Below are 15552 nucleotides of genomic sequence, written 5' to 3'. Positions count from 1 at the left end.
ACACGGGATCTCTGATTGTTTGGTCAATGTTTGTTAGTACACATTGTCTTTTTTCTTTCTTTTCCTCTTCCTGTTTTTCTAGTTTTTGTTTGTTTATTAATTACGGTCCACGGTGTCAAGTTGTGTATTTAAATGTCGCGAGGTGTAAACGTCTGCCAATTGGATGTAAACAATGGACGGTAACATGGCTTATTTGGAACCACCGGCGGCGCCAGGGGGGTCTTGGGGGTCTCAAGACCCTGCCAAAAAATGCCTTGACCCCCCATTGTGACCCCCCCAGCCCTCTTCCCTGATAAAAAATATATATATTCGGGATAAAGATCCAAAGATGTTTCTCTTCAACTACGCAGAACAATAATAAATAATAATTATTTCGACATTTATTCATACACTGAACCGAGACCGTTCTGTCCGGAACGCGTCCGATTCGAGAACCGATGAGCTGATGAATAACTGCGCATGCGCTGATTCAGCGTGAAGCAGACTGACACAGAGCGCAATCTGAACCGAACTGATTCTTTTGGTGATTGATTCTGAAAACTGATTCCTGTGCTAATGTTATAAGCGCGGGTAAACCAAAGGCTTGAATGAAGGGCAATCATCGCCAATGACGGCATTATCGAGCGCAAAAGAACCGGTGAACCCATTTTTTTTTTCAACTGGTTTTTACTTGATCGAATTGTCCGAAAGAACCGGTTCACTTGAGCACCTGCTCCGCCCCTTAAGACAAGTGCCCTTTTGTCAAAGCAAAATTTCCTCAAATCTTTTTTGTAATAACAAACTTTTGTGAATGCCTGCCCACGCCCAATCATAATATTAGTACAATTTATTAATAATAATTTAGCCGTAAATAAAATGACCAGCATGATGACCGTTCACCTTGACTACGACCTCATCCAACGGGAAGATTCCTCATGCTGCACTCGCATTTTTTAATTGCTAGAGGATATTTTCACATCGTGGCAGCTGGTAGTGGTGTTTCATTCTCAGCAAAGTTGATTCTGATGTTTATTTACTTATTATTATTTTACAAGAACGATGTGATGTGAGAACATGGCAGATACGTTGTTTTATATTGCTGTGTGTAGCCTGTAGTGTAGAAGTAACACTAGCGTGCTGTTTTGAGGGAGAAAGGTTTCACAGGCATGGAGGGGTCTGGTCTTTTTTATGTTATTTTGAATAAACTTTTATTATATTACAGTACTTATTTATTTTTAACACGTAAAAATAATTATCACAACACTGGTAAGGCTTGTTCAGATTTTCTCATTCTCTGAATTATCATTATAAAAATAAAAACAATTCAGAAATGAATTAAAATATAATTATATTTTAAATGTGATGCAAATATTTTTTCTACCAATAGCAACAGTGTTTACAACAGAAAGACCACTTTAGCCTGTAAACTCAATAATATCTGTCTGGAAATAAATGTAAAAAATATCAATGTCAATAAAAATGCATAATATACCTGACATCAAAGTGCAGTGTGAAGGATATGAATAACAAATGTAGCCTGTCATTTGTTTACATTGCAAAGGTGTTTTTGTTGTTTAGTAGCAGAAATATGCAGTTATTAGCCATGTCCACTGTATTTTTTGTTGGTTTTCATGAGACCTCCCTTGAAAAGACCAGGACCCCCATTGCCCCCCCAATCAAAATTGTCTGGAGCCGCCACTGTTTGGACTCTTTCTGGCGATCACTGTACTCTCTCTACTTCTGTCAAACGCTGAGCCATTCAGGATAACCTACGGCAGACATCAACTACTTCAGCTGGGCCTAACAACACTGCTGCAGTGGACACCTCCGACAGATTTTCCCTTGGAATGCCTACGTCCAACTGAACAGCGATTTGTCAGGACAAAGAGGAAGCGTGGCTCGAGAGGAGGAATTAAACGCCGCGTTCGGCGAGAGGATCTAAACCCCCACTACCAACTATGGTCCTCTCTAATGTGAGATCGCTGAGGAACAAATTAGATGAACTCCATGCCTCTACGCAATACCGGTATGAATACAGAGATAGTTGTTTGTTATGTTTCAGTGAGACTTGGTTGAACCATACAGTGAATGATGACAGTCTTTCCCTACCTGGCTTTGGTACACCGTTAAGACTTGATAGAGATCAACAAGCTACGGGGGAAATAAGTATCTGGGCACTATTATTGATCACAAACTTACCTGGTCTGCTAACACATTAGCAAGATACTCGAAAGCAGAGCATCTCCAGTCTCGTAGATCAGTTTACCCTCGATCTGGCTCTGAGGATACTGGATGATCCATCCCACCCACTTTTTTCAGAGTTTTCACCCCTCCCCTCTGGACGCAGATTTCGAATGTCCCTGACAAAAACTAAATGTGCCATTACATCATTTGTGCTGCGGAGCATTCAGTTACTGAACAGATCAGACAAAGGCACAAAGACATTTTTAAATGTGCACTATTGATTATCTGTTTAATTATTTACGGATTTATGTTAGTGATTAGATTGATGATTGTATGTCAACACCATTGCTGTTTTGTTGTTTGTTTTGTTTTGTTCTGGCTCGCGAGATCCAGTTTCCTGCAGAGTTTAGCTCCGACTCTATTAAACACACCTGCCTGTGATTTTCTAATGATCCTGAAGACACTGATTAGCAAACTCGTGCGTGTTTGATTAGGGTTAGAGCTAAACTTCGCAGGAAAGTGGATCTCGCGAGCCAGATTTGAGGATCACTGGTGTAAATGTTAAATGTGGCTCCCTTGAGTGCAAAACAAATTCCCCTCGGGGCAATAAAGGTTTCATCATCATCATCAAAGATGAATCTAAGAGTAAGAGATGCAAACCTGACAGCAGCCTACTGCCACAGTAAAGTCAGAGCAGCAAGAAAGAGACAGATTTCATTTGTTATTTATTATTACCATGATTATTATTATTTTATAAATTCTTTGGAATTATTACACTCATATCAACACGTTTTCACCCCATTACAATTCTAAATTAAATGAGCTTTCCTTCATAGTGCTGCTCCTGCTAAGCATCCTCAAAGAAAGCTGTAATGAATTATCCATGCAGTATGTGTTTGTGTTTGCTCTGGAAAGTGTTGAGCAGAGCAGCCAATCACAGACATATTCAGTGTTCTGCAAGCTCCAGAATCATCCTATTATGACAAAAAGTAGTGTAACATGCACTGTAAGTGAAATAGCATTTGTGCAGTGAAGAGAGCTTCATTGATTATAATAACTACATTTTGTGAGATCACGATGGACTAAGACAAGTGAAGTTAAGTTTTTGTGATTTTAAGGGAACACTTTTTGACTATATACAGTATAAATCGGAACTTGTATAAAACCTTTGTTTTGCTTTGCTTTTTTTTATGGACACACTGCTAAATTTCAGGAATGACATCTGCATATTAATCTGTAAAATTATAAATCAAAGCTAGAGCATCCTCAGTGATATAATTCTTGAACAAGGGCTGATCGTACAATACATCATTTGGAGCTGTATGTACTTGAGAACAGAAGGTTAAAGATCGACAAGTTTATTTTAACACAGGTTATATCCAAGAAAAGTTCATTATTGTTTAACATTTACATTATTAACATGTTGTAATAACTATATATATGTCCCTCACAGGGTGGAATGTTTTCCCAGAGCTTGACCTATATCCATTCATAATAGTTAATAATTTCACTATTTGCAAAAAACATACAAATCATGTAACTCTTATGAAGCCAAAATGTTATCGCATACCAGGAATGACCCAGTTATTAATTATTAGTTTGAGTATAGTTCTGTGTAACTGTGTAAACCGCGCTGTCAGCAGACATTTCATAATCTTGAATGACAAAACATTAATCATTTTGATATAACATTCCAGTTGAGAAATACAATAAAATACAATGATTTGTTTGTTATATTACAATATTCCAGAGAATATTATTCAGTGAATTAACATTATCCAGTGAATTATTCTTGACTCTGTAGCTATAAAAAAGCTTATAAGCCTACTAAAATGGTAGTTTAAAATGAAGTTGATATGACTCTTGTCCTTTATTATTTTCTCCATTTTAAAACATTAGACATCCTTTTTGTATTTTTTTTTTTTTTTTTTGCTTATTGTTAATATTATTGTTGTTGCTGTTGATGCTTATAAATAAATAAATAAATAAACACATTATTTTCCACATTTGACTCAAGCATGTGACAGAAATACGCCCATTAACATACTATGATGCCATGTCCTGGTGCGACAAGACAAAACCAGTTAAACCTATTACACACCAGGCATTTGTCGCAATGGGGACATAATTACTGATTGTAATGACTTATACTGACTTTTTACGTGTTGTGTTGCATAACTTGCTGCGTAAACTTAAAGGGGGGGTGAAATGCTATTTCATGTTTGTTTCATGTTTGTTCCAAAAATACTCCTTCAAACGTACAACTTAATTTTTGAAACTTTGTCCATGTTTAGCATGGGAATCCAACTCTTTAACAGTGTAAAAAACTCAGTATGCATTAAATAGCATGGTTTGTCACAAGTTTCTGAAAGTTTTTTTCGAGTATGGCTCTGTGTGACGTTAGATGGAGTGGAATTTCCTTATATGGGTCCTGAGGGCACTTCTGCCGGAAGAGCGCGCGCTCCCGTAGAGCACAGCACTGAGAGCACAACAGACATTCACTGATCAGAGCGAGAGACCGAATTGTCACAAAAGGAGTGTGTTTTTGGTTGCCAGGGCAAGACAACCCTGCACAGATTACCAAAAGAGAAACAGCATTAAGGGACCAGGGGATGGAGTTTATTTTTACAGAGCATCAACGGAGTTGTGCAAGTGTTTGTTCCCTGCATTTCGAAGATGCTTGTTTTACAAACAAGGCCCAGTTTGACGCCGGATTTGCACATTGTTTATTTCTTAAGGATAATGCACTGCTTCAAATATCTCTGTGTTGTTAACTTAGCTATCGGCGCGTAAGCACATCAAGTAAACAACATGCAATGTTGTCATCAAACTGCACTTTCCACATGTACACCTTAAAAAAAAAAAAGACTTAAAAAGTGTAACTTACGCAAAAGCCTACTCGCGCTCGTGATTCTTTAGCTCCGCCCACACGTCACGCCTACAGACGCTCGTGTTTTTCCGTGGGTTTTCACCCCCCACACCATGTCTGCATAATTGGAGAAACAAGCCTACACTACACTCCTTAAAACTTGTGGTTGAATCATCAGTGGGAAATTATTTAAAAATGTAAACGTACTAACAGACTGTGATTCAGAAAAGACGTCATTGTAGTCTTCTCTCCCAGGATCAGGAAACAGTCCTCCATAAAATGCGCTGTACACATCTGAATATTTGGGCTGAACTGTTCTGGAACAGTGTTATAGATACAACTTAACCCCTGATTTCTAGTTGTGTCCTCTTTTGAAAGAACAAACAAAGTAATTTCACTTTCACAATGAAACACAGCGCATCCACAACATGGCGTTGGCGGCGACAGCGATAATAAAAGTTGCCTTCTTTCTTTGCGTGAACATCTGGGCGGCGTTATGCAAATCTTCTCACATAGTGACAGATATGTTGGTACATTTTAGGGGTGTGTGGTTGACATTTAACTTTTATAAAGAATGTCTCTTTGGATTTGAGACTTCAGTCTTTGCAACTTTACAAATCTTCTTATTATGCTCCAAGAGCTTGTAACAATCCAAAGAGAAAGGAACTTGAAATCGCATCATATGATCCTTTCAACCACTATAGAGCAGAAGTTAAACTTATTTATTAAGTAATTACATTAAACCCTACATATACAGGATAACAATAATTGTACAAATAATGTAAAAACATTAAACCCTATTACACCAGTGTCTTGTTTTTACTGAACTCTGCAAAACACAAAGCATACTGAACAAAAAGATCCTCAAAACAGAAGTCTGTGGTTAACTGAGTGTTTACAGCTGAACTAGAAAGACACATACTGCGAGAGTACAGTGAAGCTGGCAAGAAACAGAGAGATCCCATTTGTAATGTATTTTATAATATTTATTCATTTCATTTATTCAATTTATAGAATTTTTTTTTTTTTTGGGGGGGGGATACTGCACTCATATCAACAAGTTGTCACCCAATTATTATTCTAAATCTAAATGAACTTTTCTTTATAGCGCTCACACCCCACTCTTAGTTTGGCATCAATAGTCAACATGAGAAACATTCTGATGTACATTAAAAGTGTGTTCAAAAATAATAAAACTCTCCAGACAAAAAAAAAATATATGTGACTTTTACTGGTGATGACTAATGACTTTAAATCCTGGCACGTTTCTGAAGGGTTTTGTTGTGTTATATGTGTGTGAGAAAAAATAAAAACTGGAGAGAAGTCAGGTGGCTTACTTTATTGCCTGTGTTATATTTATATATGCCATTTATAATTTTTTATAAATGCTATGAGTAGCTGTGCACACACAAGCGATGGGATTCCAGGTTTACAAGCACCGCTTGCAAATCCTCACTTCACCACTATTACCAGTTTGCCCAAAAATGAACAAGAGACTTGTGCTTTCATCAGTGTGAGACTTCATTCATGTAAAGGTGATACTGTTGCCGGAACAATATACAGTATGTGTGGCTCACTGGGAATATTCCTGAATCTTCCAATGACCATTCCAGGCCTGTATATGCACGAATATATTATATACAGGCACGGATCTGCTGGGGTGTTCAAAACAATAAAGAGGACCCTCAGATAAAGCTGTAATAAAAACATATTTGAGAAAAAGATCTGGCAAACAATCCAGTGCTTATTTGTGTTTGCGCTCTGGACACTATGTAAATGATAGAATCATTGTGCAGTGATTATAACAGAATTCTGTGAGATCGCGGTATTAGAGTGACAAGTTTTTTAGTGATATTAACTGGGAGCACTTTTTTCACACTTTCTAGGTTTGGCTATAATTTGTATAAAATAAATTGTTTTTCACGTACATGCTGCAAGAATTTCAGGCATGAAGTCTGTATAATTACATACACTTAAGAAAAGAACCCAAAAACTTTCTTTACTGTCATACATTAAATCAGAGTAAACTTTTTCTGTTTTAAATCAAGAAATAAAAAAAAATAAAAAATTTGCAACCTGACCCAGTTACACCCGTTCTGTCAAGAGGAGTGGACCATTCCAGTGAACTATTGTAGAAAGATTGTGGAAGGATACCCAAAAACATTTGGCCCAAGTGAAACAGTTTTGGGGCAATGCTACCAAATACTAAGGAAGTGTAGGCAATGTATACTTATAAAAAACATAAAAATTCTCCCTCGCTCGATTCTGACATTTAACAAATACAAAAAATATGATTTTACATATCTATCTAAAACAAAAAAAGTTTACTCTGATTTAATGTATGACAGTAAAGAAATAAAAGTTTCTGTGTTTTTTTTTCTGAAGTGTATGTAAATATCTGGTTTCAACTGTATGCAAAGATTTACTCTCAGAAAAGCAAAGAATTCTAAAGTTCCTGCCCACTTCTTTGCATGGTCAGCACATGCTTCAGTGCTCTGAGAGTGTTTATAGAGCTGTGAGTTTAACACTTCATGACTGAGAGCAGAACAGAACACAATCTTCATCATCACACAAGACACAACAACAACAATGAACAACATCATCATCCTCATCTGGACCATTGCAGCTTTTATTCAAGGTAGAATTATCATTTGTGACAATACTATTATGCTTTTGCTGTTTTATAGCATTTTAATATGCCAATATTATGCTATAAGTGAAATTTACATGTTTATTGTTTTTCTTCAGAATCCAGAGGAATCACTGTGACTCAGCCTAAAGTTAAAACTGTCCAGCTCGGTCAAACAGCTACAATAGAGTGTAATCTGGATGTAGGACTAACCTCTAATGGTTTGGCTTGGTATCAGCAGAAACCTGGAGAAACTCCTAAACTCCTCATATATGGCATACAATACCTCCAGTCAGGAACTCCATCTAGATTCAGTGGCAGTGGATCAAACTATGGAAAAGATTTCTCTCTGACCATCAGTGGAGTCCAGACTGAAGATACAGGAGATTATTACTGTCAGAGTAGACACTATATCAGTAGTAGCTATGTGTTCACACAGTGATAAAGAGTCGTACAAAAACCTCCGTCAGTCAGAGTCACAGTGACTGCACTGATACAGCTGAGAGACACTGCAGCTGCTGATGGAGGATGTGATTAAACACATTTACTTTATTTATTATTTACTTTTGGTTCTTTAGAGATTCAAAAAGTTCTTGATGTGTCATTATAGGGTCTTCAAATCAGTGCACGGAAAGTATGGACCATGTAATAGCACACTTGAGGAGATACAGTATGTAAAACAAAAACATTTTTTCATATATAATTTATTTTCATTATTATGATATGTTTTGACATTTGCCAATAACTTAAAACATGCAATGATAATATTACAATTTGGTTACTACATCTTAGTCATTTGCCATATCACAAGAAGGTAACACAAATCCAGTATTTTTTTTTTCTTCGTGTAGAGTATGTGGTATTTTTGAACTCAAGCACACAAACCACTATTGGACACGTGTTTTAATGTAGGACTGAAAAGGGTTCCTTCTGGCACTATTGGTGGTTTTCTCGATGTACCTGTACATTAATGGAGTAAGAGGCTCTTTGAGGATTTTCCAACTCAACTGACTCATTTCAGAGAATAAAGAGTCAAATTCATATTTGAGTGATTGTGTTCCTCTCAGAATAGAGCAGCTCCATCAGCAGATGTTCAGCGTCCTCACAGGAGCTTCATGATACAGCTGTGTAAAAGCACACATGCACTCTTTTCTGCTGTTGTTGGTGAAAGCAGAGCAGATGTCAGATGAGAGAGAGTAAAGCTCAGTGTGGAGAATGATTGGAGTCTCTCATGTGCTGTTGGTCTCGATGTGAGACATCAGTGAGAATCCAGAGGAGAGAGTGAGTGGATCTGCTCTGAACAATGATCTCTCCTCACTTCTCATCACGAGAGAGTCAGGCTGCTGCTCCAGATGTTCAGACCGTCCTTCTGCAGGACTCCAGCACTGCTGTCCTGAGACCTGATGTTCCCAAACACCTTCAGCTCCGGCTCCAGTCTGAAGAGAAGCTTGAGTTTGTCTCTCACATCAGTTCTACTGATCTTTGTGGAAATCTCTTCACACTCACTGCAGGAGAAATGATGCCTGACAATCAGAGAACACATCATCTCAACACATTAACATTTATATTGTATTATTATTTATGTTTATATTATAACACATTGATAGTGTTTGGCCTTTACCTCTCTGCTCACAGCAAGTAGCTTAGGAAACAAATAAAGATGTAAAAACAAGATTTAATGCCTAATTAAAAGTACTATAGCTGTTGAAAGCATCATGGTAAAGTTTTGAAAAGTGTAAAACCAGAAAATCTTACCAAACTGTGCTGCAAGAAACAGCTATTTTGTAAGAATTAGTTACAATATTTGTGTAACAGTTTTTTTTTACGATTGTTTACAAACTAAAATTTAAATTTCCACACAATTAGCAAAATTTTACTCCAATGAGCAAAACACCTCCACAGATTTGCACAACATTACACACGTCTGCTTCACCCATTTTTGCAAAACATTACACACAATGATTTGTAAAACTCTACACACATTTTCACACCTTAAACACAGATAACACTGTGAGGTTACTTCTTTGTAATTACAAAGCACCGGATTGCCAATTACCACACTAATGAACGAACTGGATAAACACATCTACCAGGTGTGGAAGCACACTTGTGCTAATTTGAAAACGCAACACTCAGGTGTGCTATAAAATGCAGCAGGTGAGTTCACCTGTCTTCAACAAAAATGGAAGGAGTTAGAAGAAGAAGAAGAAGAAGAAGAAGAAGAAGAATGAGAATGAGAATGAGAATGAGAATGAGAGGGGGAGCTCAAAGAGGAGATGAAGGCGGTAGAGGTAGAGGAAGAGGAAGACACCTAGGTAGAGGAAGAGGTAGAGAAGGACTTGAAGAGGTGATAGAAATTGAACAAAGAAGACGAGGACCAAATTTGACCTCGAGAAATCCTTGCAACACTTATTGACCATGTTATCAACCATGGACTGACATTGATGGAAGCTGGACAAAGAGTTCAACCAAATCTCAGCAGAAATACTGTTGCGTCAGTAATTCGGACATTTCATCGAGAAAACCGGTAAGCTAACCACACAGTATACATTGAAACTGAAGCTTGTATAATCAGTATTGTTTACTGTGACATTTGACCATAGGCTGCATATATATATATATATATATATCAATCAATCACCTTTATTTATATAGTGCTTTAAACAAAATACATTGCGTCAAAGCACTGAACAACATTCATTTGGAAAACAGTGTCTCAATAATGCAAAATGATAGTTAAAGGCAGTTCATCATTGAATTCAGTGATGTCATCTCTGTTCAGTTTAAATAGTGTCTGTGCATTTACTTGCAATCAAGTCAATGATATCGCTGTAGATGAAGTGTTCCCAACTAAGCAAGCCAGAGGCGACAGCGGCAAGGAACCGAAACTCCATCGGTGACAGAATGGAGAAAAAAACCTTGGGAGAAACCAGGCTCAGTTGGGGGGCCAGTTCTCCTCTGACCAGACGAAACCAGTAGTTCAATTACAGGCTGCAGCAAAGTCAGATTGTGCAGAAGAATCATCTGTTTCCTGTGGTCTTGTCCTGGTGGTCCTCTGAGACAAGGTCTTTACAGGGGATATGTTTCTAGGGCTCTAGTTGTCCTGGTCTCCGCTGTCTTTCAGGGCTGTAGAGGTCCTTTCTAGGTGCTGATCCACCATCTGGTCTGGATACGTACTGGATCCGGGTGACTGTAGTGACCCTCTGATCTGGATACAGACTGGATCTGGTGGCTACTGTGACCTCGGAACAAGAGAGAAACAGACAAATATTAGCGTAGATGCCATTCTTCTAATGATGTAGAAAGTACGGTGTTATGTGAAGTGTTTCCGGTTCTGGTTTACCTAATTAATGCAGCCTAAAAATCCTTGAACAGATTTGGATATTAAAAGCATATTAGTATGTTATGGGTATGCCAGGTTAAAGAGATGGGTCTTTAATCTAGATTTAAACTGCAAGAGTGTGTCTGCCTCCCGAACAATGTTAGGTAGGTTATTCCAGAGTTTAGGCGCCAAATAGGAAAAGGATCTGCCGGCCGCAGTTGATTTTGATATTCTAGGTATTATCAAATTGCCTGAGTTTTGAGAACGTAGCGGACGTAGAGGAGTATAATGTAAAAGGAGCTCATTCAAATACTGAGGTGCTAAACCATTCAGGGCTTAATAAGTAATAAGCAATATTTTAAAATCTATACGATGTTTGATAGGGAGCCAGTGCAGTGTGGACAGGACCGGGCTAATATGGTCATACTTCCTGGTTCTAGTAAGAACTCTTGCTGCTGCATTTTGGACTAGCTGTAGTTTGTTTACCAAGCGAGCAGAACAACCACCCAATAAAGCATTACAATAGTCTAACCTTGAAGTCATAAATGCATGGATTAATATTTCTGCATTTGACATTGAGAGCATAGGCCGTAACTTAGATATATTTTTGAGATGGAAAAATGCAGTTTTACAAATGCTAGAAACGTGGCTTTCTAAGGAAAGATTGCGATCAAATAGCACACCTAGGTTCCTAACTGATGACGAAGAATCGACAGAGCAACCATCAAGTCTTAGACAGTGTTCTAGGTTATTACAAGCAGAGTTTTTAGGCCCTATGATTAACACCTCTGTTTTTTCAGAATTTAGCAGTAAGAAATTACTCGTCATCCAATTTTTTATATCGACTATGCATTCCATTAGTTTTTCAAATTGGTGTGTTTCACCGGGCTGCGAGGAAATATAGAGCTGAGTATCATCAGCATAACAGTGAAAGCTAACACCATGTTTCCTGATGATATCTCCCAAGGGTAACATATAAAGCGTGAAGAGTAGCGGCCCTAGTACTGAGCCTTGAGGTACTCCATACTGCACTTGTGATCGATATGATACATCTGCATTCACTGCTACGAACTGATGGCGGTCATATAAGTATGATTTAAACCATGCTAATGCACTTCCATTGATGCCAACAAAGTGTTCAAGTCTATGCAAAAGAATGTTGTGGTCAATTGTGTCAAACGCAGCACTAAGATCCAATAAAACTAATAGAGAGATACACCCACGATCAGATGATAAGAGCAGATCATTTGTAACTCTAAGGAGAGCAGTTTCAGTACTATGATACGGTCTAAATCCTGACTGGAAATCCTCACATATACCATTTTTCTCTAAGAAGGAATATAATTGTGAGGATACCACCTTTTCTAATATCTTGGACAGAAATGGGAGATTCGAGATTGGTCTATAATAAACAAGTTCTGTGGGGTCAAGTTGTGTTTTTTTTTTTTTTTATGAGAGGCTTAATAACAGCCAGTTTGAAGGTTTTGGGGACATATCCTAATGACAATGAGGAATTAATAATAGTCAGAAGAGGACCTATGACTTCTGGAAGCACCTCTTTTAGGAGCTTAGATGGTATAGGGTCTAACATACATGTTGTTGGTTTAGATGATTTAACAAGTTTATACAATTCTTCCTCTCCTATAGTAGAGAATGAGTGGAACTGTTCCTCAGGGGGTCTATAGTGCACTGTCTGATGTGATACTGTAGCTGACGGATGAATGGTTGCAATTTTATCTCTAATAGTATCGATTTTAGAAGTAAAGTAGTTCATAAAGTCATTACTGTTGTGGTGTTGGGAAATGTCAACACTTGTTGGGGCTTTATTTTTCGTTAATTTAGCCACTGTATTGAATAAATACCTGGGGTTATGTTTGTTTTCTTCTAAAAGAGAAGAAAAGTAATCAGATCTAGCAGTTTTTAATGCTTTTCTATAGGATATGCTACTTTCCCGCCAAGCAATACGAAATACCTCGTGTTTTGTTTTCCTCCAGCTGCGCTCCATTTTTCGGGCTGCTCTCTTTAGGGTGCGAGTATGCTCATTATACCATGGTGTCAAACTGTTTTCCTTAACCTTTCTTAAGCGTAAAGGAGCAACTGTATTTAAAGTGCTAGAAAAGAGAGAGTCCATAGTTTCTGTTAATTCATCAAGTTGTTCTGAGGTTTTGGATATGCTAAGGAATTTGGATACATCAGGAAGATAACTTAAAAAGCAGTCTTTTGTGGTAGAAGTGATGGTTCTTCGATACTTGTAACAAGAAGTAGAATTTACAATTTTGGCTATATGAAGTTTACACAGAACTAAATAATGATCTGAGATATCATCACTTGGCTGAATAATTTCAACACTATCAACATCAATTCCATGTGACAGTATTAAATCTAGAGTATGATTTCAACAATGAGTAGGTCCTGAAACATGTTGTCTAACACCAATAGAGTTCAGAATGTCTATAAATGCTGATCCCAATGCATCTTTTTCATTATCGACATGGATATTAAAATCACCAACTATTAAAACTTTATCTGCAGCCAGAACTAACTCAGATGTAAAATCACCAAACTCTCTCTGTCAACATTAGGTCGAATCCTAAAGAAAAATCAAATATACATGAAGCAACTGTATCGGGTACCATTTGACAGAAATTCAGAGAGAGTGAAACATCTGCGCACTGAGTATGTGGAGGTATGCATTGTTCATCTGACTATGGTGTAGTATCATGCACTGCTCATAATGTTCTGTCACAAAAAAATACTTTGCTATAGATATTAATAGCATCCTATTTTCTTTAATGTGTTTCAGAGAGTCTTGCAAATGGATGCTGCTGAAATTCAACATGAATTTATATATGTGGATGAGGCTGGATCTAACCTTTCAAAAACAAGAAGAAGAGGGAGAAATGTAATTGGGCACAGGGCAATCACCAATGTGCCAGGGCAGCGAGGGGGTAACATCACCCTTTGCGCTGCTATCACACAAAATGGGGTCCTCCACCACCATGCAAACCTGGGACCCTATAATGCAAATCCGATGCTTGCATTTCTTGACCGATTGCATGAGATTGTCACAGCATTACACCAAGTGGACCAGATGTGGTACATTGTCGTTTGGGACAATGTCTCACTTCATCGGGCTGCTCTGGTCCAGAACTGGTTCCATGATCACCCTGATTTTGAAGTTTTATACCTTCCCCCATACTCCCCCTTCCTGAATCCTATAGAATAATTTTTTTCAGCGTGGCGGTGGAAGGTATAAGACCTGCGGCCTTATGACCGTTTGCCCCTCATTCAGGCCATGGAACAGGCATGTGATCTTATTGAAGCAGCTTCAGTGCAGGGGTGGATTCGTCACAAGGCGATTCTTCCAACGGTGCCTTGCCAATGAAGACATAGCCTGTGATGTGGATGAAATCTTATGGCCTGATCCAGCCAGACGGAGAGACTGATAGTTACAGTATTCTTGTTGCTTTTACAGTAGTTTTCTTCCATTTCTGTTTACTTTTACTTTACCTTACTTCAGAGTCAAAGTTTATGTACTGTAATTCATGCAGTAATTTTTATTTGTCTATAGATTTTATTTGTTTACAGTAATTGATATCATTGTTGGTTGATTACTGTAACTGATTATGGTAAGAAATACTGTAGGTATTGAAATAAATACTTGAAATATTCAGTGTGCAGCATCAAGTGTTGTGGAGTGCTTGGTAAAGTTATAGTAGGCCTACAGTATGTGTCTACATTCTCCTTATATCTCAAAACAAATCATGAATAATGTTGTGAGTTTCTCACTAGTTTTTGCCACCTAAATTATCTCTTACATGCAGTAAGAATGTCTGGCCAAAAATGTATTTTTTTTTTTTTTCACAAATGTGTTTTTTATTTATCACAGCAGTGTGAAACTGGCTGCAGTAGTGTATGATCATTGATGACTTTGTTGGTTAAATGAAAACAAATACCATTTTAACAAATATGTGTATATGTTTTGACTGAAGTGTGTCATTTTGCAAACAATCTAGGAATTTTGCTAATTGATTGTGGTGTTTGGATAATTGTGATTATATTTTGACAAAAAGAACTGTTTTCAAAATTGCGTGTAAACAATTGAAAAAACTGTAAACATGGAATATTTTCTGAATATTGTGTGAAAAGAATATTAAATGTGTTAAAGGTATGATCACAACAGTCTGATGTTGTGCTAATTGTGTTTAGTGTTTTGAAAATGTGACTACAGATTGAAAAAAAGGATGTTAGCAATTGAAAAAAAAAACCTGTAACTATGGAATAGAATAAAATACAGGGGACATATTTGTGCTTCAGTTCACAACATGAACAGCTGTTCACTTTGACTTTAACCTGTAAGTTAGTTTTAGAACATGATGTTATCTGGTCTGGCATACAGTGTGAAAGTTTTTGGAAATTGGCCAGTAACATTACATTGTTTTGTTCTTGGTTGAGTTTGTGTGTAAACAAAGTTCAAGCATTTAAAATTTGTCTTAACTCTATGCAGTTTATGTCAAAGCAACAAGAAATGTGTTAATTGTATAGCCTACACAGACGGATGTTGTGCTA

At 37.5% G+C, this 15552-nt stretch overlaps 1 gene segment (V, D, J or C); it reads left to right on the top strand.

Moving 5' to 3' along the window:
- Nucleotides 1-7492: 7492 nt before the first annotated feature.
- LOC113043818 (Ig kappa chain V region 3547-like) lies at nt 7493-9335 on the top strand. The segment is given in 2 exon segments: nt 7493-7670; nt 7781-9335. Coding segments are annotated over 2 exon segments (372 nt in total).
- The last annotated feature ends 6217 nt before the right edge of the window (nt 9336-15552 follow it).

The sequence above is a fragment of the Carassius auratus genome, chromosome 25 (genome assembly GCF_003368295.1).
Source record: "Carassius auratus strain Wakin chromosome 25, ASM336829v1, whole genome shotgun sequence".
Classification (NCBI taxonomy): Eukaryota; Metazoa; Chordata; class Actinopteri; order Cypriniformes; family Cyprinidae; genus Carassius; species Carassius auratus.
This window is presented reverse-complemented; position numbering and strand designations above follow the sequence as displayed.